This window comes from Typopeltis vanoorti, chromosome 9, assembly GCF_054136105.1.
Source record: "Typopeltis vanoorti isolate ZY-2024b chromosome 9, IOZ_Tvanoo_1.0, whole genome shotgun sequence".
NCBI classification, from domain to species: Eukaryota; Metazoa; Arthropoda; class Arachnida; order Uropygi; family Thelyphonidae; genus Typopeltis; species Typopeltis vanoorti.
This window is the reverse complement of record NC_143557.1, coordinates 131353767-131378797: the sequence shown is the minus strand read 5'-3', so window position 1 is coordinate 131378797 and position 25031 is coordinate 131353767. Positions and strand designations below refer to the sequence as shown.

Here is a 25031-nt window from a genome sequence, read left to right as displayed (position 1 = left end):
TCTCGATACAAAAACACATCTTGGCTGAAGTTCCACAAGGATCCTTACTATCACCGATTCTATTTTCTTATCTTCAATTAAAGCTCTATATGCAGATGATACAGCGATATTGGTCAGATCTTTAAAGCCACACTTAACCATCAAGAAACTGCAAGAAAACCTACTGTTAATCGAACAATATTTCACCAAATGGCGACTCCAAGTGAATCCTCTGAAGAGCATAACCGTCCTATTCTCTAGAAGATCAGTGCTTCCTAAAGAAGATATTCTCCTTTTAAATACTAAAATTCCGTGGAAAACTGAGATCAAATATCTTGGTGTAATGTTGGACAGAAAACTGACTTTCAGCTCCCATATCAAGACTCTCTGTGCAAAGACATCAAAAACCATAGCCCAGCTGTACCCGCTAATTAACAGAAACAGTAAGCTGAGCACCAGAATCAAACTGCTCATATACAAACTGATGGTTCGTCCAATACTCACCTACGCTTCACCGGCCTGGAGTCACACTGCTAATACCAATATTCTCAAATTACAACGTATCCAGAATAAATGTCTCAGAATGATCCTGGGCGCCCCGTGGTTCATTCGAACTGTCCAGCTACATCGGGACACAAATGTCCCCTATATTTACACTTTCATGCAAACTATAGCAATCAAATTCTTCTCAAAAGCATCTGTGCACCCTAACAAACTGATCCAACTGGCTGCAGATTATGACGCAATGGATTATTTCAAACATAAAAGACCTAAATCCATCCTAAACTTCAACACTGAGGACTAATCTCCTAGCCCACTCAGGGCGAGCAATATAGCTCATAAACTTTCTTCACTCACAGTTTCTCTTAGCGGGGAATATGAAAAGCTTTTGCTTCACCCCTTATGTCAGTAAAGTTGAAAGTTCACAACTTTGGAATAATATTTCTAGCGATTTAACTTGTAACTTTTTTCTCTACAATGCCACATGAATGCGTATGTCTTTAAGTCATCTGAAACACTCCAAACAGAGAAGCCCATGTTGTCTCCAATAAAAGTTGCGTCTCGTATTATATATAGGTTAGTTGGAGTAAGAAGAAAGTGTAAGCTATCAAATAAGATTCAGTCAAGTTAGGGTTAAACAATATACGACATAAGTTCATAAGTGGGTTTAGTTCGTTAACGCAATAGTAGAAAGTATTGCATTAAAATCTGTGATTCGACTGATTTGCAGAACGATATCATTAGCCTAACCCCACAAATATACGCAGATGCATTCTATAGTGAAGAGGCCGATTTAGAATTAATCCGTAGATGTACAGAAAAATGATAATTGAAACAGTGTTTGAATTCTTTAATAATATGCGTTAATAAAATGAGAAATACATATTAGAGATTATTAAATAAATTCTAAGCTCATTTATTGTTATTAAATGTAAGCGAAAAACCGAAGTAATCTAGGATCAACATATACTTAGAAAGTAATATTTCTACCTACTAAAATTCAACACACACCAGCTATCACCAAGGATTTCCACATGCACATACAGACGAAAATACTTTTGTAAATTAGTAAGAGTAAAGATACAAGAAATTATCAGTACGATAACTTATAAATAATAACTTCGGTTTCGATTTCCATAAAACTATAACTGCACTATATGTCCCAAAGACCATACTAGCATATTTTATGTCGAGGATTTAATATGGTATTATATATGTACGCGTTATATTTATACGTTTATATGAAAGGATAATGCCTTCTTATATTGAAGATGGATAACAAATCTAATCTTCATACCTTTGCTAGCTACAACTACCAGGAGAAAAAGAGGTTACTCTTTTTCTTCCCCACGTTTATCCAAGTGTGAAACATTTCCCCCACATGAATCCTATCAAATCCTTTAAGTGACTTACATGTTTCTATAACATATCCTTTTATCTCCTACCAATCAATTTATACAGTCCATAAACCCTTAATCTTTCCTCATAGGTAATGTTCCACAGATCACTCACCATCTTGATCACTCTCTATTGGATCCTCTCCACTACTACCTCATCCCAAAGAAACCCAGGTGAGCAGACCTGAATACAGTAATTCAGATTTGGGCATAAAGTTTTATAAAGAGGAATGATAATCCCTTTATCTCTGCTTGTTAGCGTGTTCTGCACTAACCAACTAATCCGGTGAGCTGCTCTTGTTGCTTTATCAATATGATCTCTAAACTTCAACTATCTATTACTACAGCCCAAATCCCTGGCTTCAACAATTTTCTGGAGTATAATTTCCTCAATGTGGTACATAGTTTGTAATTTTTAATTTAAATTATCTATTTAAATTATCCTGCAAGCTCTCTGTATCATCTTGATGAACTATTACTCTACCTAAGTTTGCATCATTAGCACACAACTGAATATATATCCTTCCAATCATTACCTATATAATTTATCAACAAATTAAATAGCACTGATACAAGCACAGAGCCTTGCTCACGCAACTAGTCACCTGGTTTTCCTGGGTTTTGTTCCCCTATACTACTGTTTGGTATCTGTATATCAGCTATCCTTGTATCCATATCACTAGTTGTCTATCCATTCCCATCTGTTCCAGTTTGTGTAACAGAGTTCCAAGTGGTATTCTGTCAAACACCATTGCAAAATCCAGCAGTATCACCGCGTAGCCATTCCCTTAATCCAACCTATCAGTCACTCTATTATAAAAGGCTAGTAAATTAATAAGGCATGACCGACCCTTTACAAAGCCATACTCCCCCCCCCCCCCCCCAGAGTAGCATATTCTTATCTGCCCTTTCATGAATATTATCTTTTTGACCAACGTTTCCAGTACGTTTACTATCTATAAGTTGCTACTGCAATCGTATAAATCTTCTTTATACAAGGAAGGTATCCCAGCTTTGGCCCAGACTAATCTCAGATTTAAATTAAACAGCTTATAGACAAAGTCATCGCCAGTTCTCTTGCAAATTCTCGCTAAACCCTAGCTGATATGCCATCTAATCCCACAGATGTATTTGGATTGAGATTCTGCAATATCGTAAATACCTCCAATTCACCAACACTCTTCTCATATCAGCCCTGTCACCTATGCCATGACAATATCCTCATTTGGAGGATGTCATGGTAAAGTGGTCACTCACCAGCTCAACTATTTTATCTTGCACTGTCACCTTTCTGCTGTCTGCGCTCACTAAAATTAACCTTCCATAGTCATTCTTCCTCCTACTTACCACGTAATGAAAGACCTCTTTGGGATTTCCTTTGGCCTGATAGGGCTGATTTCTTTTCATGATCTGATTTGCCTTCCTTGCCATGCTGGTCAGCTTTCTCGACTGAACTTTGTGCTCTTATGAGTTTTTGCTAGTCAAGCCATGCTTAATAATATTGCTTGTCCATTTAACTCCGATCTCATTTATCCCCCTGACCTTGGGAGACCTTTCTGATAATGATTCCTACAGATACCTCTTGACTATCCCCCATGTACTATGAACATCATTTCCCTGCAGATTTTTATGCCACGATAATGCTTCAATCAGCCTCCTAATCTTATAATAATCACCTGCATAGTAGTCTTACATATACCTCTTCCTAACTGTTTTGCTGCCTGCCAAGTCAAGACCACATGATCACCTCCCTAACTGGAGGTAATGTGCCACTAAGTTGTGGACAGGTCTTCTGATTATATAACTAGATCCAACACACACGTATTATCTCTCAGTAAGTGTATAAATTGAAAATTCCACTTCCTTCCTTCCAGGTGATCTTTACTCCTTCCAATCTATGTCTCCGAAGTTGAAGTCCCCCAAAATAATTACTCGACTTGCACGTCATTGTATAATTTGCAGATGCAAGTCTTCCACATTTTCCGTGGCGCATTATGGCCTTTAGCAGTAACCGATTTTATATTTTATCCTATTGGCCTCAATCTCTCACACCAGATTGCTTGAAAAGAAATATATCTGCCAGACTGACTCTTACTCTTGTTCGATTCAATTCATCAGCAGTACCCCATTCCCATGTTCTGTCTACTCTATCCTCCATGAAAATACTTAATCCAATATATTTGTCTCTGAACTGTGTCATCTGTTGTTAGCCAAATCTCACTAATGCCTGTTACATTTTAACTAGGCTGCACTAACCAATACGAAACATTTCTCAATCTTATTTCTGACACTTCCAGCGTTGGTATACAGAAACTATAGCATCCCCCTTTGGGATGCGGTTCAGTCTATGTCTGATGAAAATTCAGATTGAGTGTCTAAATTTTATGTCTTGCTGCTGGAGTAGAATAATTTCCATTAGACATAGAGTTGTTTCATTCGCTTTTACATGGTTAACAGAAAAGTCTTCCTTTGATTTTGCGAATCTTGTCAAACATAATATCATTTGGGTTAGACAAACTTTTTGTAGTTGTATTTAAAATGACAGAAAACGATGAAATAGATGTTGAAACGTCTTGCAAGGGCTTCGGCATTGTAATGAATAAACAATACATTTTCAAATCGGAGAAAAGATACCCTAATCATAGAAATTTTATCTCGTAAACCATGTGAAGTTTTATCTTTAAGCTTTATTCTTGCTATAACTTTGAACTGATGTCTCATCACAGATATTCACTGGGAAACTTATAGGCAACTATCGGTAATTGGTAGTGTGAATAAGAAGATTTCGTGTCAATAATTGCATTATTTGGATTCTAGTAGGTAGATATATATATTACTTGTAAATGAGTTCTAAATACAAATATTTATTATAATATATATCTAAAATTGAAAACAGCCTGGTTATTCAGCAGCGTCTATTCTGTTGTTATTCTGTTTTTGTTATGTGCAGTGGCTTCTCGTGGCTTGAAATCGTGGGGGTGTTGCAACTTTCGAAATATAGATATACGCTGTAAAAGTACAGTGTATACGTGTTTGGATAAAATATCAAAATTATGGCAAAAAATAATAAAAAAATTAATCATGAAAAAATATTGTTTATTATCGATAAAATTATACAGTTTGGTATAATTCAAAATTACGTACAAATAAAATCCATCCCTTTAACTGTAATTAAAGGACTGGATTTACAATTAAAGGATTAATTGTAATGTCTAAATATTTAAAGAGACGGAGTAACCACGATAAGCACTACGAACACTCTACTACTGGCGCAAACTTCATATAAACAACAGTGGAACTGCGAGACGGACAGTGCCGCATTACGCTAATAGCTCGTATCTCACTATGACGTGTATATTCTTGTGCGGGTAGCAATATGACACTGTGTTAAACACAGTGCTGCTAGCGTCCTTCGCCCTCCTGAGTGCTACAAGATGGATTTTTATTATTTTTTATACAAAATGAGAGAATTGTATAGGATTATTGATCATAAATTAAATATTACAAGCAAATATAAATAAATTAATAACTATATTTATATATCGATATTTTTTCTGGAAAAACTCCCATCTTACTCCTCTTAAAAACTTTTATTTTTACGGCTATTTTGCCTGCTTTAGGAGTGCCCCTTTTTTTAATGTAATTGGCTTTTTACTCAAGAACTCTTAGGGCATTGCAGATGTATTTTTAGAGACAAATATATGTAGCATAATAGAAAAAAATTTGTACATACCTTTTCTTGGATGTTGTTGTCTGTCTTCTTTCTGCGGTGTGCATGCTTCTGCTGTTATGGTGTTGAAAGGGGAGTTTGGGGGGGGGGGTTGGTCATGTGGGAGAATTAATTTGAAAAAACCCGGGTTTTTATATATAATATATACATATATTATATTTAAAGGTGGGCGGAGCGCTTTTTTGTAGGTGGGAAAGATGAAAAAGGGGGACTGAAATTAGAAACTGTTTTTTTAGGGGAAGGGTTTATGGGAAAAAGAGACCGGGGATAGGGTTGACGGGATGCGAGTCGTTTCGACAGCGTGGGTCGTCGTCTAAATAAAAACAGCTCATAGTAATAATGGGAGATGTTAGCATATTTAAAAATAATATTTCTGAATTGTCCTCCACTCTTACAACAGTGGTTCGGAGCAGGTATTGTCCTTCTTAGTGGCAATGTGGCTAGATGGATCTAATCCATCTAGCCACTTTGAATTTCATCAGCCGGTCTGAGACCACCGCCCTGCTTATTAGTTGTCTGAAGGGGCTTGAAAAATAAATTAAATATATATATATATATATATATAATTGATAAAAAAGGAAAAAAAATACCTTTATCCCACCCACTGTACAACATGTACTGTGGGTGGGATACATTTACATGGCATTTGTTATTACATTTCAACACTATCGATCAGAACAGATACCAGAAAAACAAAGAAAAGGTTTACGATATGTTTTCGATAATGCGAGTCAACATATAGAGTACATGCAACGTATCACAGAAATAAGATAAAAGATATTTCATCGAGCACAATTGTCACCTTTGTGAGTATTATTCCATTCATTTCTGTTATTTGTTTTACGACACCCATTAAATTCTCGCCATTGTTAGCCCACAATCAGGTGCAGTTAACTCTCAATAATGAAAGAAAGCCTAAAAATATTAATTCATAATCTCCTTAGCCTCCTAACTAACGCGATAAAAATAATATGCTACAAAAAACGGAAAATAGCAGAGTAAGAAATGATTGTCAGATAGACAGAAATATTTTGGGAAACTTTCGAGAAAAAAGCAAACCTAATAATAATGGCAAACACCTGTTGGATTTTTGCTTAGAAGAGGGACTGATTATTACTGACACCATGTTCCAATATAAAAATGTGCACAAATTCACATGGAGAGAAGAGGCAAGGAATACAAAAATTCTCAGACTATGTATATATGTATATACATGTAGATATATATATATATATATATATATGTATATATGTATATATAGATGTATATATATAGATGTATATATATATATATATATATATATATATATATATAGAGAGAGAGAGAGAGAGAGAGAGAGAGAGAGAGAGAGAAAGAGAAAGAGAAAGAGAAAGAGAAAGAGAGAGAGAGAGAGAGAGAGAGAAAGAGAAAGAGAAAGAGAAAGAGAGAGAGAGAGAGAGAGAGAATTTGAAACAGGAAGTGATCACCATTTAGTGTTGAGCAGGATAAAATTGAACTTCATATTGAAAAGATGAGTGTGTAAGAAAATTTTGAAACTAATCAAAGTTGAACAGCTATCAGATTTGAGTCTACAGTTCACAGCATATTAAATAAAAATTGAAAGAGTTTGTAAACAAGAACTAAACTTTAAAGATTTAAGTGGTGAACCTTAAAGAAAACTTGATTGATTCAGCCAGAGAGGCATGTGGTGAAAAAATTAGTCATTTCACCACATGTTGTTTCTGAGTTTTCTATCTGTTAGGATAGAAAACTCAGAAATTCATGATGGATTCAGGAAGTTAAAGAGGCTGTCAAGGAAGAGAAGTAGCATAGCGAAAGTGACTGGCAAAGAATACAGAGAAAAAAAATATAAGAAAGCAAAGCATTGTGTAAAATTAGCTAAACAAATGTCGTGGAAAGACTTTTGTTTAGCTAATTATTAAAGTAATTATTTGTTTAGATCATTACTTTGGTAAAAACATAGAAAATAAATGTCAAGAAGGTGGCAAGATATTCTGGAGGTTGTTGAAAAAGCTCACAAATGGAGGAAAGAGTGTTGTAAAAGGAATTAGAGATGATAAAGGTTACATGAAAACTGAGGATAATGATATTCTTGATGTATGGAGTAATTACTTTGAAATATTGCTAAGGAAACAAGCAGTGATGGCATGGTGGTAGAAAACACTCAAAAGGAATGGCATCTCAAATATTTACTTCAAGTAGAAAAAACTATCACAAAATTGAAATGTGGAAAGGCAGCTGGAGCAGATGAAATCTGAATATTAATATTTATTTGAATATGAATATTTGAATTTGAATATTTAAGACAAATAGTTGAGAAATCGTGGGAACATAACAAGGTTTTGTACTTAAGTTTTGTAGATCTGTAAAAGGCATATGACAAGATGCCAGAGAGAGATGCTATTCGATACACTACAGTTATATGGTGTCAATGGGGCATTATATCAAGCAATACTTATTCTTTATTTGAGATGTTAATCAGCAGTTAGAATTGATAGCGACAGGAAGATGGATGTTAAATTAGGTGTTCACAAGGATGCACATTATCTACACCGTTATTCATTATCTCTGTGGATCACAATATGGAGGAAAGCGTATCAAATCTGATATCAAAATCGCAGATGTTAATCTCAGCGTTTTACTTTATGCAGACGATGTTATATTTTTAAATAAATCCAGTGCAAGTCTGCAAGATTCTATGACTAAATCGAATAACTGTTGTAATAAATTTGATATGAAAGTCGATAAGAAAAGTAGAAAGACATTAAAAATGGGCAGAAACATTGAAAATAATCAAATGCATTGTGAATGGAGATCTTATTGAACAAGTAAAATATTTCAGCTATTCAAGCATAGTTTTTAGTGAAGATGGTAAATTAAATATTTTGTTTAGTTGTATACACTGTATTGTATACAACTAAATTAGTTGTATACAATACAGTGGTCAAAAGTTTTAACTTATGGATCTGAGAGCTTGGTTAGAAATAAAACACTTGACCACAAACTACAGATATGAGAATCCTGAGAAAGATTAGGGGCATGGACTGATGGCATCGATGCCAATACCATATTAAAAACGCGGATATTAGGAAAGAACTTGACATTGTCAGCATCCAAGAATGTATTAGCAGAGCTAATCTCAGATGGTATGGTCACTTAAACAGAATGGGAGAGGAAAGATTAGCAAAACAAGTGTTCTCTGCCAGGTTGGTAGGAAATCGTCCCAGAGGAAGACTAAGATATAGGTGGATTCATGCAGTAAAAAGTGCCTTAGACGATAGAAATATAAGATCGGATAATGCTGGAGTCTTGAAAAGTAACCTATTGATTTGGAGGAAAATTGTAGATACGACGTTAGTAATGATGTATGTATAATATCCTGTACGCCCCTTGAGGGTATATGACAGAAATTTGATGGTGATGATGATGATGACAAAAAAAAGGAATTTCTTTATATCAGTATTATCGCGTTTTCCCAAGTGATGCTTATGGTGCACTACCGATACATATTCTGGTACACTATTAAGCGATATTAATCATTTATAGCATGGGTGTTTGAAATAAGTTTACAAGTAGGCAATTATTCTTAAGAAAATAAAAGAAAGTATAAAACAAGAGTAGACAAAAATAGAAAATATGTGATATAATTATTAGCCACGTAAAAATTTTACTTTCAAAAGAAACACCCATTATTTAATTAAAATTTGAAATAAAAGATTACTATAAAAGTTGAATCGACCGTGGATAGCACAAAACTTAGAGGAGCAATGCAGGTCTTCGTATGGAAACCTTGACTTTCACCACATATATAAGATTCACAGCAAGGTCAGACACTCACTCAAACTTCCTATCTCCAGCACTGATCATATTGCACCAACATCACCTGCTGAGTTATATGACATTATTAAAAAATTAAAGAACAAAAAGCTCCTGGGTCAGACGGCATTACTAATCGGGTTATTAAACTTCTGCCCAGAAAAGCAGTAGTGCACCTGACCAGTATAATAAATGCAATTTTAAGATTTCATTATTTTCCTTCCACCTGGAAACTGGCTGACGTAATTCCTATACATAAGCCAGGCAAAGACCCACACCTACCGCAAAATTATCGTCCAATCAGTCTTATCTTAAATCTGGGTAAGGTTGCAGAGAAGGTCATCCTCTCACGACTCCAAGCCTCAGTAAATGACCTAAACATCCTCCCTAAAGAACAGTTTGGTTTTTGGCCACACCATAGTACTATCCAGCAAATCCACAGAATTGTGGGATACATCACCACCAGCTACAACTGGCGCCAGTGCACAGGCGCTGTCTTCCCAGACTTATCCAAAGCATTTGACAAAATCTGGCATTTGGACTCCTGCACAAACTTATCTCAGCCGGTACCTCACTAAAAATGGTTCACTTAATCCATTCATATCTTCAGAATAGATCAATGCAAGTCAAAATCAACGGTTCTACATTGTCCAAGCGCCATATCTTTGCTGGAGTGCCGCAGGTATCTCTACTGGCTCCATTGTTGTTCTCTTCATACATGTCAGACATCCCACACAATCCGATGATTTCCATTTTGGCCCTGTATGCAGACGATACAGCAATACTAACCAGATCTCTCAGACCCCATTTAATTACCAGAAAGCTTCAAGAAAACCTGCTAAAGCTGGAGGCTTGGTTCTCTAAGTGGAGATTGGAAGTCAACCCCCAGAAAAGCCCAGCCATTCTTTTCTCAAAAAGGCCAATGTCTACTGTAGGAGATGTGTTACTTTTCAATACTAAAATTCCCTGGCAGACAGAAACAAATTACCTGGGTGTAATTCTCGACAAAAAGCTATCTTTCAATCAGCACACCAAGTCTGCGTGCACAAAGGCATCTAAATCCATAGCTCAGATCTATCCGCTAATTAATAGAAATAGCAAGCTCAACAACAGAATCAAATTGCAACTATACCAGATGACGATTCGTCCTATAATCAACTATGCCTCCCCAGCCTGGAGCCACACCTCTAATATTAACATTATCAAGATACAACGAATGCAGAATAAGTGCTTGAGAATGATTCTGAACTCCCCGTGGTATGTTAGAAACAATCAATTGCATAGAGATACATATATTCCCTATATTTTCTCTTTTCTACAATCCTTAGCATCCAAGTTTTTCCTAAAGACGTCCACACATTCCAACGATTTGGTTCAGCAAGCTGCAGCATACGATCCAACGGACATATTCAAATATAGAAGACCAAAAGCTATATTAGCCTCCTTTAGCGATGCACAATCTCCATGCCCATTCAGGGCGAGCAATCTGCTCATAAATTTTACCCTCACTGTAATCACAACAGATAGCGGGGAATATGTAAAGCATCTTGCTTCGTCCCTAAAGACATAAATGTCAATTGTCAATTGTCAATTATTAGAATGTAAACACATCATCTATTTAAGTTACCCAGGGAGGGTAATGGATGGCAATTCTTTAGCCAATGAAGTTCTATCTAAGACTCGGCTATATTGCTGTTACCCTCCTGCCATGATCAGAGCTTTAATTGCTCAATAGCACCTTATCCTTACACTGTCCTCTACAGATAACGGGGAAGATGAAAAGCATTCTTGCTTCGCCCCTTTAAGCCAGTCCTTTTAAGGACTTTAAGGACAATAATGTTTCTTGTATATTTCCATGAATTCATGTTAAGTTTGATTAAGATCTGCTACTTCTACTGTGATTATGATGTCATCACCTTTTCTTGAAAGAAAGGTTCAAATCAAGTCTGTGACAAGAATTTCACGGTTCTTTACCTGGAGGACAACTTCAGAATCAATTAAAGAAGGAAGGTATATTATTCCTGCAGTTCTGTTTTTTCTTCTAATAAAGACGAAAATTAGTCTTAGAAACACTCTGATGGAACCAAAAAAATACATTTCGAACAACTTCATTGTAATAAAGGGTGTGCCGATTCTTTCGATTCTGGAAGGTACTATCGCTTTTACGCTAACTCAGTGTGTGTTGAGTCGTGTGGGGTGGCTCCCGTGTATGACAGGGTAAGTCTGTGTCGGTTGAGGGAGAAATTAAATATATATATATATATATATATATATATATATATATATATGATTTTGAGAAATAAGCTCAAATATTAATATATTTTTAAATGTTATAAGATATCATTATAATGAGTCATCCTTTTATTATATTATTCGATATGACACTTATTTTTAAGTCTTAAATCTTAATCTTAATCTTAATATATAATATTGCATACCTTAATATTCATAAAATGTATCTAATATCAAATTTTGGATATGCAAAATAATTAAATTGATAAATATAATAATAACTAAAATATAAACTTATAAATTATTTCATAAAAAAGAGGTGTGGAATAGGCTGAAAATATTTCTCATGTAGTGAGAAATATTTTCAGTGAGAAATAGCGCGTGATTAGCTATGGAAAATAAAATCTATGATATAGTTATCATAGTACATCTTTTGTTTCACAAAATATATATTACAAAATATTTAAGCGCCCTTTAGAATAGATTTTTTGTCTGTTCATAAGCATGCAAATTAATTCGCTTACTAGACAGACTCCGCTGAAAGTTTGGTACGCTGCCTAGAAAGAAATCAACGGAAGCGATAGTGTGAGGAACAAACAGCCATGGCATCCATCTTAATCAGACGTAGGACCTTCGTTTGCTACGATGGCTCTAGCACTATTCAGGGGCGTACTTTCCACAAAAACATAATAGCGATCAATTTGAATTTTGGACCATTCTACCTGTAGAAATGTAACGAGGTCCTTGATTGTTGTGGGGCGGACGTCCGTTGACCTCACACGACGCTCCAGTTTATCCCACAGATGTTCAACAGAGTTCAGATCAGGGATCTATGGAAGCCAGTCAAGTGTGGTTGCGTTCATGTCCCCCAAACAACGCAGAGTAAAGCCACAAAATAAAAAGCATTGCTTTGTCCAGAATGTTTAGATAACTCTCAGAGTTCATTGTACCACAAACAGAAGTTCGAGGCCAAACCAAGAAAATGAGGTCTATACAATCACACTGCCACCTCCATTTTGCATAGTTAGGGTTACGCGCTCTGGTAAGAGACGTTCACCAGGCATTGTCCACAACCACACCCGTCCATCTGCTCGGTAAAGAGTGTAGCGTAATTCGTCGGTCCATAACAATGAGATCCAAGTTTCCGAGTCCCACTGTAATTGCTCATAGCACTACTGAAGACGACGCTGCATGTTGGTTCGAGTAATGTGAGGCTTGTATGCGGTCCTACCATGGAAACCATAGTGTGAGCCTCGATTCTGGATGTTTCAGTGCAGATTCGTGTTACAGTCGAAGTCCGAATTTAACGCGTCAGCCGACAGCTACTTGTGCACACGTTATCCATGGTCGCACCCTACGGCCCCATTAGGCGGTGTGGTGGGAAGCGCAGCGAATAGCAGTGACAATTGACTTCTTGCACTTCCATCTCACTATGGTATCAGTGATTTGTCAATAATTTGCCGAACAGATAGACCTGTAACATGACATCCTATCACACAGGCTCTTTAAAATTCCTTCAGTTCCCTTTTCGCTATCATTTCATCCGGGCACAATCGCACTGACTTGGGATCATCATATTTCTCCAATTTATGCTGAATACAAACACGTCACTCGTTACATGCCACAATGCACCTTGTCCATTGGGTATCCAATGACTTTCTTTTTAATGTTAACCAATAATTATCGAAGTTTGTCGATTTCGATTTGAACCAAACTATTATTATAAAACATAATTATATGTTACATGTAACATGACATGATCTGCCTCCAGTACACAAGACATAATTGATTAAATTGATGTGATAATCCGTCGGTTTCCATATTTTTTATTGCACCCACGAATTATGTTCTAACGCCATTGAATCTTTCCGTAAGTTCTTTATAAATAACAAGCGTATCCCACTCGCAAAATGGAAGGTTAGGTTTCAATAATGCAGCCTATGCACTTTAAAATAAACTCGCCTGAAATGATTTCTAAGTTGTTAGGTTCATTGGTCAGTTGATTGCGTGATCAGTTACATTCACGAAGAAGTTCTTTATTTTTTAAGTAATCAGTGCAGAATTGCTTAAAATTACAATTAGAAGATGTACACATGTTTGATGATAGGAGAAAAAGATCTTATTTTCCTAATCTTATTTTTAACTTCTTTAGAAGTTGAAAATAAGATCAGGAAAGGGTGTTCTTAAGGTATAAGTGGAAAATCAAAATCAGTTTGCCTTTTTAATGAAGATAGAAGATGTAATTAGAAGAAACACAAGTATAAACCACAGTGAAAATTATCTAATTGTAAATATTTCATCCTAAGTATCTTAGGACATCATCAGTACAGTATTTAAACAAAAATTAGGAATAACATACAGTTAGGGCGCATGATTACAATAGAATCTCATGAAAACGTGCATAACGTGCTAAAGTAGTACAAAAAAAAAACGTTAATTATTTATCACAGTTTTGTATGATAATTTCCCATACTTTAGGAATAGTAAGAACGTCGTTGCGGTTTAGGTTTGGTCTGTGTAGTGGGGCTTCAGAACTTTCTTTGTATAAACGTTCATGTTTAAATATAGATCTATGTAAAAGTTTAGCCTTTTCCCAATGGATCCTATGGTTTGGATTTTCAATTCCGTGTTGAGAGAGGCCAGATTTCTGCGGTTTAAGAAGACGAATGTGGTCTTGATGTTCCGAGATGCGTTTCTGAACAGACCTACCTGTCTGTCCAAAGTAAGATAATTTGCATGAGCATAGAATCTCATAAACACCAGGTAACATCAAGGGTGAGAATTTGTCCTTAGGAGAAGGTAATAAGTTGTAAATTTGGTTGATAGGTTTGTAAGTAGTGGCAAAATTGTATTTCTTCATAAGTTTAGAAAGCCGTTCTGAGATGCCTTTAACGTAAGGTATGGGAATCCTATGCACTTCTTCCTGTCTGGTTTGATGTATGCAGAAGTGACTGATGATTTTTTGAGTTGTTTTGGGATTATATCCATTTAGGATGGCTGTATTTTTGATAACTTCTAATTCCTGGTTTAAAGATTCTTCAGAGGAGCAGAATTTGTATGCTCTGGAAACTAGTGATTTAATAATACCAGATTTCTGAAATGGATGATGAGCAGACGAATTGTGAATGTAGCGACCTGAGAATGTAGGCTTGCGAAAGACGGAAGTGGCGATGGAACCGTCTTCTTTTCTTTTGATGTGTAAATCCAAAAACGAGATACCCTGTGGAGATTCTTTTTCTAACGTAAAGTTGATGCGATGATGAAGAAGGTTAATTTTATCTAGAAATAGTAGTAATTCAGGTTCGGGATGATTTCATACTGCAAATACGTCATCGACATATCTTAGCCAAATTTTTGGTTTGGGTTCAAAAGTGAATATTTTTTCCTCAAGGTGTTCTAGAAACAAATTTGCTAGGTTTGGTGATAAAGGAAATCCCATTGCTGTTCCTTCCTCTTGCTTGTAAATTTGACCTTTCCAGGTGAAGTAACCTGATGCAATAACAAACTTGAACAATTCAACTATATCAGACGGAAATTTTTGAGTTAGTAATTCTATTGTTTCTTTATGGGGAATGTTAGTGAAGAGGGAGACAATGTGGAAGCTGATTAACAAGTAAGTTTTTGATAGTTGAATGTCTTTAATTTTTGTGTGAAACTCATTAGAATTTTTGATTGAAGAGACTGAGTGGCCTATGTGAGGGCGGAGAAGGTTAGATAAGAATCTTGATAACTTGTACGTTGGACAGCCGATACAGTCTACGACAGGTCTAAGTGGAACAGTAGTTTCGTGTAACTTAGGCAAGCCATAAATTCTAGCAGGTCTTGCATGGAATGTCTTAAGTTTTTTGATTGTTTCTTCATCTAAGGAGGAAGTTTCATTAAGTAGCTTATTTAATTTTCAGAGTGACGATTCGTAGGATCAAAATCCAATTTGGAGTAAGTATTACGATCTCGAAGAAGTAAATTAATATTTTTCGGTCATATGAATTGGTATCAAGAACCACATTGGTATTTCCTTTATCAGCTCTAGTAATGATTAAATTTTTATTACGTTTTAAGGAAATAATAGCTTTCAATTCCGACGGTGGGATATTTAATTCTGAAGGTTTGGCATTGTAGATGACTTTAGCTACTTCGAAACGAAGTTTGTTGGCTTCAATACTGGAGAGATGCTTGATGTTTCTTTCTATATTATGTATAAAGTCTAAATATGGGAAACACTTTGGTGAAATCCCAAATTTATGGCCTCTTGCTAGAACATTTAATTCATCTTTTGTTAGTTGACGGTTAGATAAATTGACTACCCATTTTTCCGTTGGTAATTTGTTAGTGATCTTTTTTGATCGATTTAATAGATTAAGGTATTTAATATGTAGAGCACTATTGCTTTTATCAAAAGCTTTTTTTCCCGAATTCTTTGAGACAGTTATAATTAATTGTAGCAATTCTTCATTTAACGTATTTGACAAATCTGTTTCTAGTTCTGTAATATTTAAATTGTTTGTTGCTAGTTCATGCTTAGACACTCGTAACTGATTGAGTAGTAAGGAATGACTTGCTTTTTAATAGATTTTATGGGCGCCTGGAGATTTGATGGTTTCTTTCAGTTTTGTAAAGGTTGGAATAAGATTATCACGTCTGCACTTTTTTAAAAAAAGTGCAGACGTGATAATTCGGGAAAAAAGCTTTTGATAATTCAAAGAATTCGGGAAAAAAAGGTTTTGATAAAAGCAATAGTGCTATACATATTAAATACCTTAATCTACTAAATCGATCAAAAAAGATCACTTACAAATTACCAACGGAAAAATGGGTAGTCAATTTATCTAACCGTCAACTAACAAAAGATCAATTAAATGTTCTAGCAAGAGGCCATAAATTTGCGATTTCACCAAAGTGTTTCCCATATTTAGACTTTATACATAATATAGAAAGAAACATCAAGCATCTCTCCAGTATTGAAGCCAACAAACTTCGTTTCGAAGTAGCTAAAGTCATCTACAATGCCAAACCTTCAGAATTAAATATCCCACCGTCGGAATTGAAAGCTATTATTTCCTTAAAACGTAATAAAAATTTAATCATTACTAGAGCTGATAAAGGAAATACGAATGTGGTTCTTGATACCAATTCATATGACCGAAAAATTAATTTAATTCTTCGAGATCGTAATACTTACTCCAAATTGGATTTTGATCCTACGAATCGTCAACTCAGAAAATTAAATAAGCTACTTAATGAAACTTCCTCCTTAGATGAAGAAACAATCAAAAAACTTAAGACATACTATGCAAGACCTCCTAGAATTTATGGCTTACCTAAGCTTCACAAAACTAATGTTCCACTTAGACCTGTCGTAGAATGTATCGGCTGTCCAACGTACAAGTTATCAAGATTCTTATCTAACCTTCTCCGCCCTCACATAGGCCACTCAGTCTCTTCAATCAAAAATTCTAATGAGTTTCACACAAAAATTAACGACATTCAACTATCAAAAACTGACTTGTTAATCAGCTTCGACATTGTCTCCCTCTTCACTAACATTCCCCATAAAGAAACAATAGAATTATTAACTCAAAAATTTCCGTCTGATATAGTTGAATTGTTCAAGTTTGTTATTGCATCAGGTTACTTCACCTGAAAGGTCAAATTTACAAGCAAGAGGAAGGAACAGCAATGGGATCTCCTTTATCACCAAACCTAGCAAATTTGTTTCTAGAACACCTTGAGGAAAAAATATTCACTTTTGAACCCAAACTAAAAATTTGGCTAAGATATGTCGATGACGTATTTGCAGTATGGAATCATACCGAACCTGAATTACAACTGTTTCTAGATAAAATTAACCTTCTTCATCATCGCATCAACTTTACGTTAGAAAAAGAATCTCCACAGGGTATCTCGTTTTTGGATTTACACATCAAAAGAAAAGAAGACGGTTCCATCGCCACTTCCGTCTTTCGCAAGCCTACATTCTCAGGTCGCTACATTCACAATTCTTCTGCTCATCATCCATCTCAGAAATCTGGCATTATTAAATCACTAGTTTCCAGAGCACACAAATTCTGCTCCTCTGAAGAATCTTTAAACCAGGAATTAGAAGTTATCAAAAATACAGCCATCCTAAATGGATATAATCCCAAAACAACTCAAAAAATCATCAGTCACTTCTGCATACATCAAACCAGACAGGAAGAAGTGCATAGGATTCCCATACCTTACGTTAAAGGCATCTCAGAACGGCTTTCTAAACTTATGAAGAAATACAATTTTTCCACTACTTACAAACCTATCAACCAAATTTACAACTTAATACCTTCTCCTTAGGACAAATTCTCACCCTTGATATTAACTGGTGTTTATGAGATTCCATGCTCATGCAAATTATTTTACTTTGGACAGACAGGTAGGTCTGTTCAGAAACGCATCTCGGAACATCAAGACCATATTCGTCTTCTTAAACCGCAGAAATCTGGCCTCTCTCAACACGGAATTGAAAATCCAAACCATAGGATCCATTGGGAAAAGGCTAAACTTTTACATAGATCTATATTTAAGCATGAACGTTTATACAAAGAAAGTTCTGACGCCCTACTACACAGACCAAACCTAAACTGCAACGACGTTCTTACTATTCCTAAAGTATGGGAAATTATCATACAAAACTGTGTTAAATAATTAACGTTTTTTTTTTTTTTTTTTTTTGTACTACTTTAGCACCTTACCTTATGCACGTTTTCATGAGATTCTATTGGAATCATGCGCCGTAACTGTATGTTATTCCTAATTTTTGTTTAAATACTGTACTGATGATGTCCTAAGATACTTAGGATGAAATATTTACAATTAAATAATTTTCACTGTGGTTTATACGTGTGTTTTTTCTAATTATGAACGCACCACAGGTTTCGTTATTTAAAAAAAAAAAATAGAAGATGTAGATGTAGAAGATGTAACATATATGAAGTGAAAGTTTCCTAAAACAGATTAAAATTGTTACCATTGTTTTACACAAGAACAGAGTAAACAGATGTTATAAAAATGGCAATCGGTTAGGACTTTAAAGAAAATACAAATGGAAATATAAAATTATCTCCGGATATTTTATATTTCCTCTTACATCATCGTCATTGTTCATGGGTCCAATGCCCGCTGGTGTCCGATGGCTGTTTGAACAGTGTTTGCCGATTCTGTCCACCTCCACACTACTCAAATCCTGCAAAGTCTTTCCACACCACTCTTTCACATCATCTATCCACTCTGACCTTGACTATCATCTGCTGGTTACACCTGCATTGTACGAAGCATAAAAGTTTTGATTTTTCTGCTGTTATTCATTCTGAAGAAGAGCTTTAGTTTTTCCTTAGAATTATCTTATGCTTATGCGGCTCTGTATTGGTTACCTTTTTCACCCATCCAATTCGCAGAATCTTGCCATAAAATGTTCTTTTGAAGGCCAATATTCGTCTCACAGAGCCTTTGACCATAGTATAGTAACGAGGGTATGAAGCTCCTGTGGCAAGTGTCTAACTTGCGCCCCCCTAAATGTAATAATTTACATTTAAATGTAAATGTAAATTATTACATTTAAATGTTACTAAATGCAATATGTTAAAAACTTACTATTAACGAGTTGCAGTGTGTTGCAGAATTTGCGTGTCTAAAGCGGCGTATTGCCAAAATTTAAAAATACAATATAAAAAAGAGGACTTTTATATCTATTTATTTATTTTTATTTTTTACATTTTTTACGTTTTGCGCCCCAGATCTAGTTGCGCCCGTGGCAGGCGCCTCTTTCGCCACGCCTTCGTTACGGGCACTGTTTGACCATTACCCACATCCTCACAACATGCAGAGCGCGTGTCTCAGCTTTATGGGAAGGCTTACCGATTTATTTTTCCATATCCTATCTATCATGTAGGTTTACTTTCTCCTTTGCTATCTTAAATCTTATCTTTTTTTATAGTCTAAATCGTGTGCGATGTTGTGCCTTAGGTGTGTGAAGTTTCTAACCTTTTTTGTTAGAAACGTTTGTTCTTTTGTTATTTCATGTTATTATCAATCTATATGTCTTTCCATCTTCACTTAACTTCAGCACTGTTCTTTCAGGTTCTTCTTCATCTTCTTCAATACTGTAATAACTATGTCATTACTATCTCATAACTAAGTTATTTAATTTTGTACCCTAAATTGAAATCCCCTTGTTCTTAGAACATCCATTGTTCTAAAGGATAAGAACATTCATTGTTCTTTATAAAAGTCGGATAAAGATGCTTGGGGATATTATGTCTCCTTTTCTTGTGCCTCTTGTTGTCCGGAACCATCTTCCTATTTCTCCACATCTTCTCACACCTGCCTCTTCATTGTCATTAATGTTCGCGAACAGACACATCAGGTTCCTGTCCACTCCATGAGCTTTGAATTCAACCCATGCCACTTTCTATTTTATACTGTCGAACACTTTTTAAAAGTCAACAAAGAAGGTATTAATATTTTTAATTTTACGAAGAAGGATCTCGGTAATTATTATTTATATTAATATTTGGTGCGTAGTACTCTGTCTCTTCTAAATCCTGCTTGCTCATCTTCCAGATTTTCTTCTATTAGTTTTCTTATTCTTTCAATATCATCATAATTACTTTTCCCACATGACTCTAACGAGTCATTTGGGAAATTAAAGCCAATTTACTGTACATATTCTTAAAAAATTATTCTGTTTTTCAGAAAAGCATACCAAAGACGATGTATGAACAGATATTCTTGGGATTTTTACTGCAGTTAATATTTTTTATTTCCAAGGCATCTGGTGAGTAGATTTTAATGCTGTCCCAATTCGATATTTATTACGTTTTCTCACAAAAGTATCATATTAATACCATACTGAACGAATACATTGCTATTAGAAATAGAATTTTATCATTCTATTTCAATTTGTTTTTAAATATATTCGCTTAGGAATTTATTGTAGCATGTTACGAGGGGGTTTCAAAAATAGAATAGCAAAAACGTTTATGTAACAGGCAAGGTTTTGTTTTCATTTAGTTCCCATTGCTTTTCTATGTAATGCTATCCAGACATTGATCACAGTTACGCCATGAATAGCATGAAACCTCTCAGATGTTACCTGTAATTAAAACAGTTGGCTACTGATCTTGAAGGCCTCTCCTACCATATGAAAAACATCGCCTAAACCAAGACTTGTTTCCTGTGTGCCAAATCATCCTCATTTCCAATCATCCAGCTTTCCGTTTTGTAACTGATGGTGACGCTATATGATGTTCTTGACCTCTTAAATCCCCTCACCCTCATCCAAGTACAGTTTTCATTAGCATTATGTTTTATTTTATTTTTTGAAACATCCTTATATTACTCTTTCCCCTCTTTTCTCTATTTAGAATATACCTCTGTCATATATACATATTTTTATTTAGGTTACTGTTTACCATATTGCCGAAATGGAGGTACATGCACAGCATTCGATGTATGCCTTTGCCCTTATCCTTACTACGGAGACTATTGCCAATACGGTAAGTCTTCTGTTAATTTGGAGTGATTATTGTTTATTCTGAAGCTACACGTTATGATTTCAGTGTTAATAAGATAACTTCCATTGTCATGATTTCATTGATTAGAGTGAATAAATGTCAAAGAGTAAATAACTTGTTTTTATAATTAAAAAAAAAAAATGAAAATGTAATCCTGTAGTAATACATCAGTATAGTGTGTCTTCTAGAAAGGAAGTTTTTAAAATTTTATTTTATTTATATTTTGGAATCATTATAAAATTTTTATTTTAGTCTATCTCAGTAGGTCTAACTTGAAATGAAGAGAGAGAGAGAGAGAGAGAGAGAGAGAGAGAGAGAGAGAGAGAGAGAAAACGAATTCTCACTCTTTAACCAACACGTTTTAGCATGGATGTTTGTAGAAGCCTTTAGGTGGTAGATCGGGAGATTATTTTTTGTCGTTCAATATGAGACCATCATTAGACTAGTAGAGGCCCACAATCACGTAAAAACCGGATTCAGTCTTTAGAGCAGGGTTTCCGGATTATCCAATCCTTTAAGCTATTTCCAAATTGTAGTTAAGTTTGAAATACCCTCTTCTAAAAGATGGAGATTCGAGTGGATTGTTGAAATTTGGAGGGAAGGCAGTGGCTGATTGCTTCACAAGCCTCTTTAAGCTTTGTTTTAAACAGAAAAAAATGCCAGAATTAGAAATAAAAATAATATTTTTAATATTTCCAATTAGTTTACTTAGTTGGGAATTTACGGCTGATAAGAAATCCATCAGTTTCTAACCAGCAGTGTACAAAACTTTTGAAATGACGAAGTAGATTGTTCTAACTTGAGTGACGCGCAGTCCTATTTATTCTGCTCTCAATGACCACGATTAAGTCACAGTTTAATTTTTACATCATCACACTCTGCTCAGTGTCCTCTGTATTAATGTCTACCTTTATGTAGCTTACTCATACAGGTTGCCATGGAAAATCCAGTATACAGAATACAATGCTTCGAAAGAAGTCAAGGACACCGTAGTGTGAGGAACAAACAGCCATGGTGCAACCGTGATAAGATGTAGAACCTCATTTCTCTGTGATTACTACAACAACCCTACGGGGCATAATATCCACTAGCGTTCAATAGCGATCAATGAGTTTGGACCATTCTTCCTCTAGACATGTAATGTGGTTTTGGACTGTGTAAGGAGGATGTTCCATGACCCCATCCGACGCTTACGTCATCCCACAGATGTTCAATAAGGTTGAAATCAGGGATCTGTGGAGGTAAACAAGTGTGGTGCCATTCATGTCCACAAACCACGAGTTACAGCAGCAGCCTTATGACACGGGCATTGTCTTTTCGAAAGAGACAATGGTCAGTTCTGAAGAAACGCCACAAAGGAAGAAGAATTTATTGTCCAGAATATTCAGATACATTTCGGAGTTCAATGTTCGTGGCACAATAAACAGACTTCCGATGCCAAACCAGGAAAAACAAGACCATACCGTTGCACTCCAATATTTGAATTCTAGTTGGGGTTATGCACTCTGAGAGTGCATAACCCCAACGTTACGTACCCCCCCCCCCCTCTATCCGATCGGTGGAGGATATTGACAGCTTTCGAAGCTTCCACGTTCCACTGTACACACTGTTTGCACCACTAAAGATGACGATGAACGTTGGATCGGGTAATGTGGGCCTTGCATATTGCATCGGTGTTTTACCCATGTTTGATTGTTAACCTGGAATGACTCAATTCGTCAACAATTTGCCGAACATAGGCTTGCAACAAGGAATCCTATCACAACGCTTCTTTCAAACTCCATCGCAGCCATTTCACTAGGACACAGCTTGAGCATCAATTCCTCAAATTTATGCAGGCTACGAACTCATGACTCTTTAAATGGGAAAATGTACCCCCCCTGGGCGTGTTTGTTGACTTGTTTTTTACCCAAGCATTGTATATTAAAGTATCCGAAATATGTTTCACAATTTGCTATTTTTCATCAAATAAATAAATACCAATTTCATCTTCTTTTACACATTTTATGGTAATAGCTTGTAATAGTTATCTTGTTCTGGCAATGATGATACTTTTAAATGAGATCTTCATAGTCTGCTGTGTGTGTCAATAAATACATTCGCATCCTTCGTGTTTTCCTGGAGGAAATCCTCTTAATAAAGTGAACAGGAGGAAGGCTCCCTATGTTTGTTTAGATTGGGAGTCTTATAGCCATAGAAGTCTAACTAGACTTCTATGACTCCATTATTCAATTTTTCAGCTAAAATTAGGTTTTTTCTCCTATTCACCAGACAACATAAGTCGCTTTCAGTAGAAGAATTTTACAACACGGAATTTGTCCAATTCTTCTTGGAATTGGACAAATTCCAATTGTCCAATTCAAAATTCCAATTATTGGTTCTAGATGGAATTGGGAAAACAACTTTTTGCCTAATGGGCATTGTTTGTACTACACGACTGGCACTAAGGTGTCAATAGAATAAATACACAGGTTTCCGTAAATAAGCAGCAAAGAGAAAAATCACCACAGCCCCAAACTATACGATGATCAATTGAACCATATAATAGCTCTAGTGGGCACAAAACAAGTAAATGGTCCCGAATTTTCTACGTAAAATAGAATGGCTTACGCTTTCCTCATATTCATAATGTCTTGTGTGCTGCTGACTAGAACTTTAGGTGTTAGATGAGTTTCATCGCCCGGTGAGACACCACTGCCCTGATATTGAAATTCCATGTAAAAAATAGTAATAAATAAAAAATCCTTCACATCCACTTTAATCAACATCCAAGGTAACCGTACTAATATCACCGACCGATACCACCAGCTAGAAACATCCAAATCAGAACTGTTATCAATCACGTAATCTCGACTGCCCTTTTCTATGATTGCAACTCACCTCAACTTTCCACAATCGCATCATGACCTCTGCCTTTCGTAAGGACGATGAAATATGTACTTCTGTCATGTCTGATACCCTTTATAAAAATAAAGAATCACATAAACTAATCGTTATTTCATATATAAAGTGAAATTTAAACGAATATGAAACTTAAAAAAGATGTTCAATATTGATCAGCGAGACCATCAACAGAATAGCCATCAACATTGGAGATTCTTTATTGTTGCACTATCTAAAACACACAACCTCTATCAGAAAAGAATATGAACTTTTAAATTCACATATTTGAGTGTGTAATAATGAATAAAATATAATATTTTTTAGTACTTTAATTTATAATGCCAGGCAGAACCTATTTAGCTCTTTCTTGGCACCTACAATAAATGTACTTATGAAGAATATAATTAAGGACATGAAGCTGTTTACTGTTGACATGGAGAAAAGTCCTTTTTAGGACTTCCAGGGTAACGAATGGCAATGCTGTAGCCAATGAAGTTTTAACTGAGGCTCGGCTATTGCTGTTACCCAGCCATTTCTGGAGCTTTTAACTCGATAACACTCTATCCACATTCTCTTCATTCAGATGACGGGATAAAGAATCAAGGATTCAGTCCATCTCTCAGTTCTTTTAAGAACTTTAAGAACTTACTGTTGATGTGAAAAAAGAAGAACAAGAAGCTTGTATATATAGCTTGTATATATATACTGTTGATATTTGCTATAGTGTTTTAAAATAAAACGCACGCTAATAGATTCAGCAGTTGGATGAAACTGTCAGACATCTACAATGAACGCGATGATAAAAGAAGTTCAAAGGTTACTGGGCGAAGTTCGTGTCTTTTCATTACAACGAATATATCAGCAACACCGATGATGATATCCTCCTTGTAATATCTCTCTCTCTCTCTGGTTAATTTTGTAACATTTTCAGTTTCAATGCAATTTTCT

The 25031-nt window shown here is 35.5% G+C and overlaps 1 protein-coding gene across 2 annotated transcripts in view; it reads left to right on the top strand.

Moving 5' to 3' along the window:
• The first annotated feature begins 4625 nt into the window (after positions 1-4625).
• LOC150103562 (uncharacterized) overlaps positions 4626-25031 on the top strand; it is a 34512-nt gene continuing 14106 nt past the window's right edge. The window contains exons 1-3 of one of the 2 annotated variants that reach the window (XM_090398381.1): positions 4626-4693; positions 20380-20461; positions 21087-21182. In XM_090398381.1, coding sequence (XP_090254507.1) covers positions 20398-20461; positions 21087-21182 — 160 coding nt within the window. In that variant the 5' untranslated portion in view covers positions 4626-4693; positions 20380-20397. Of the gene's footprint in view, positions 4698-20379; positions 20462-21086; positions 21183-25031 lie in introns of both variants that reach the window. The other variant, XM_090398380.1, reaches the window with a different exon arrangement.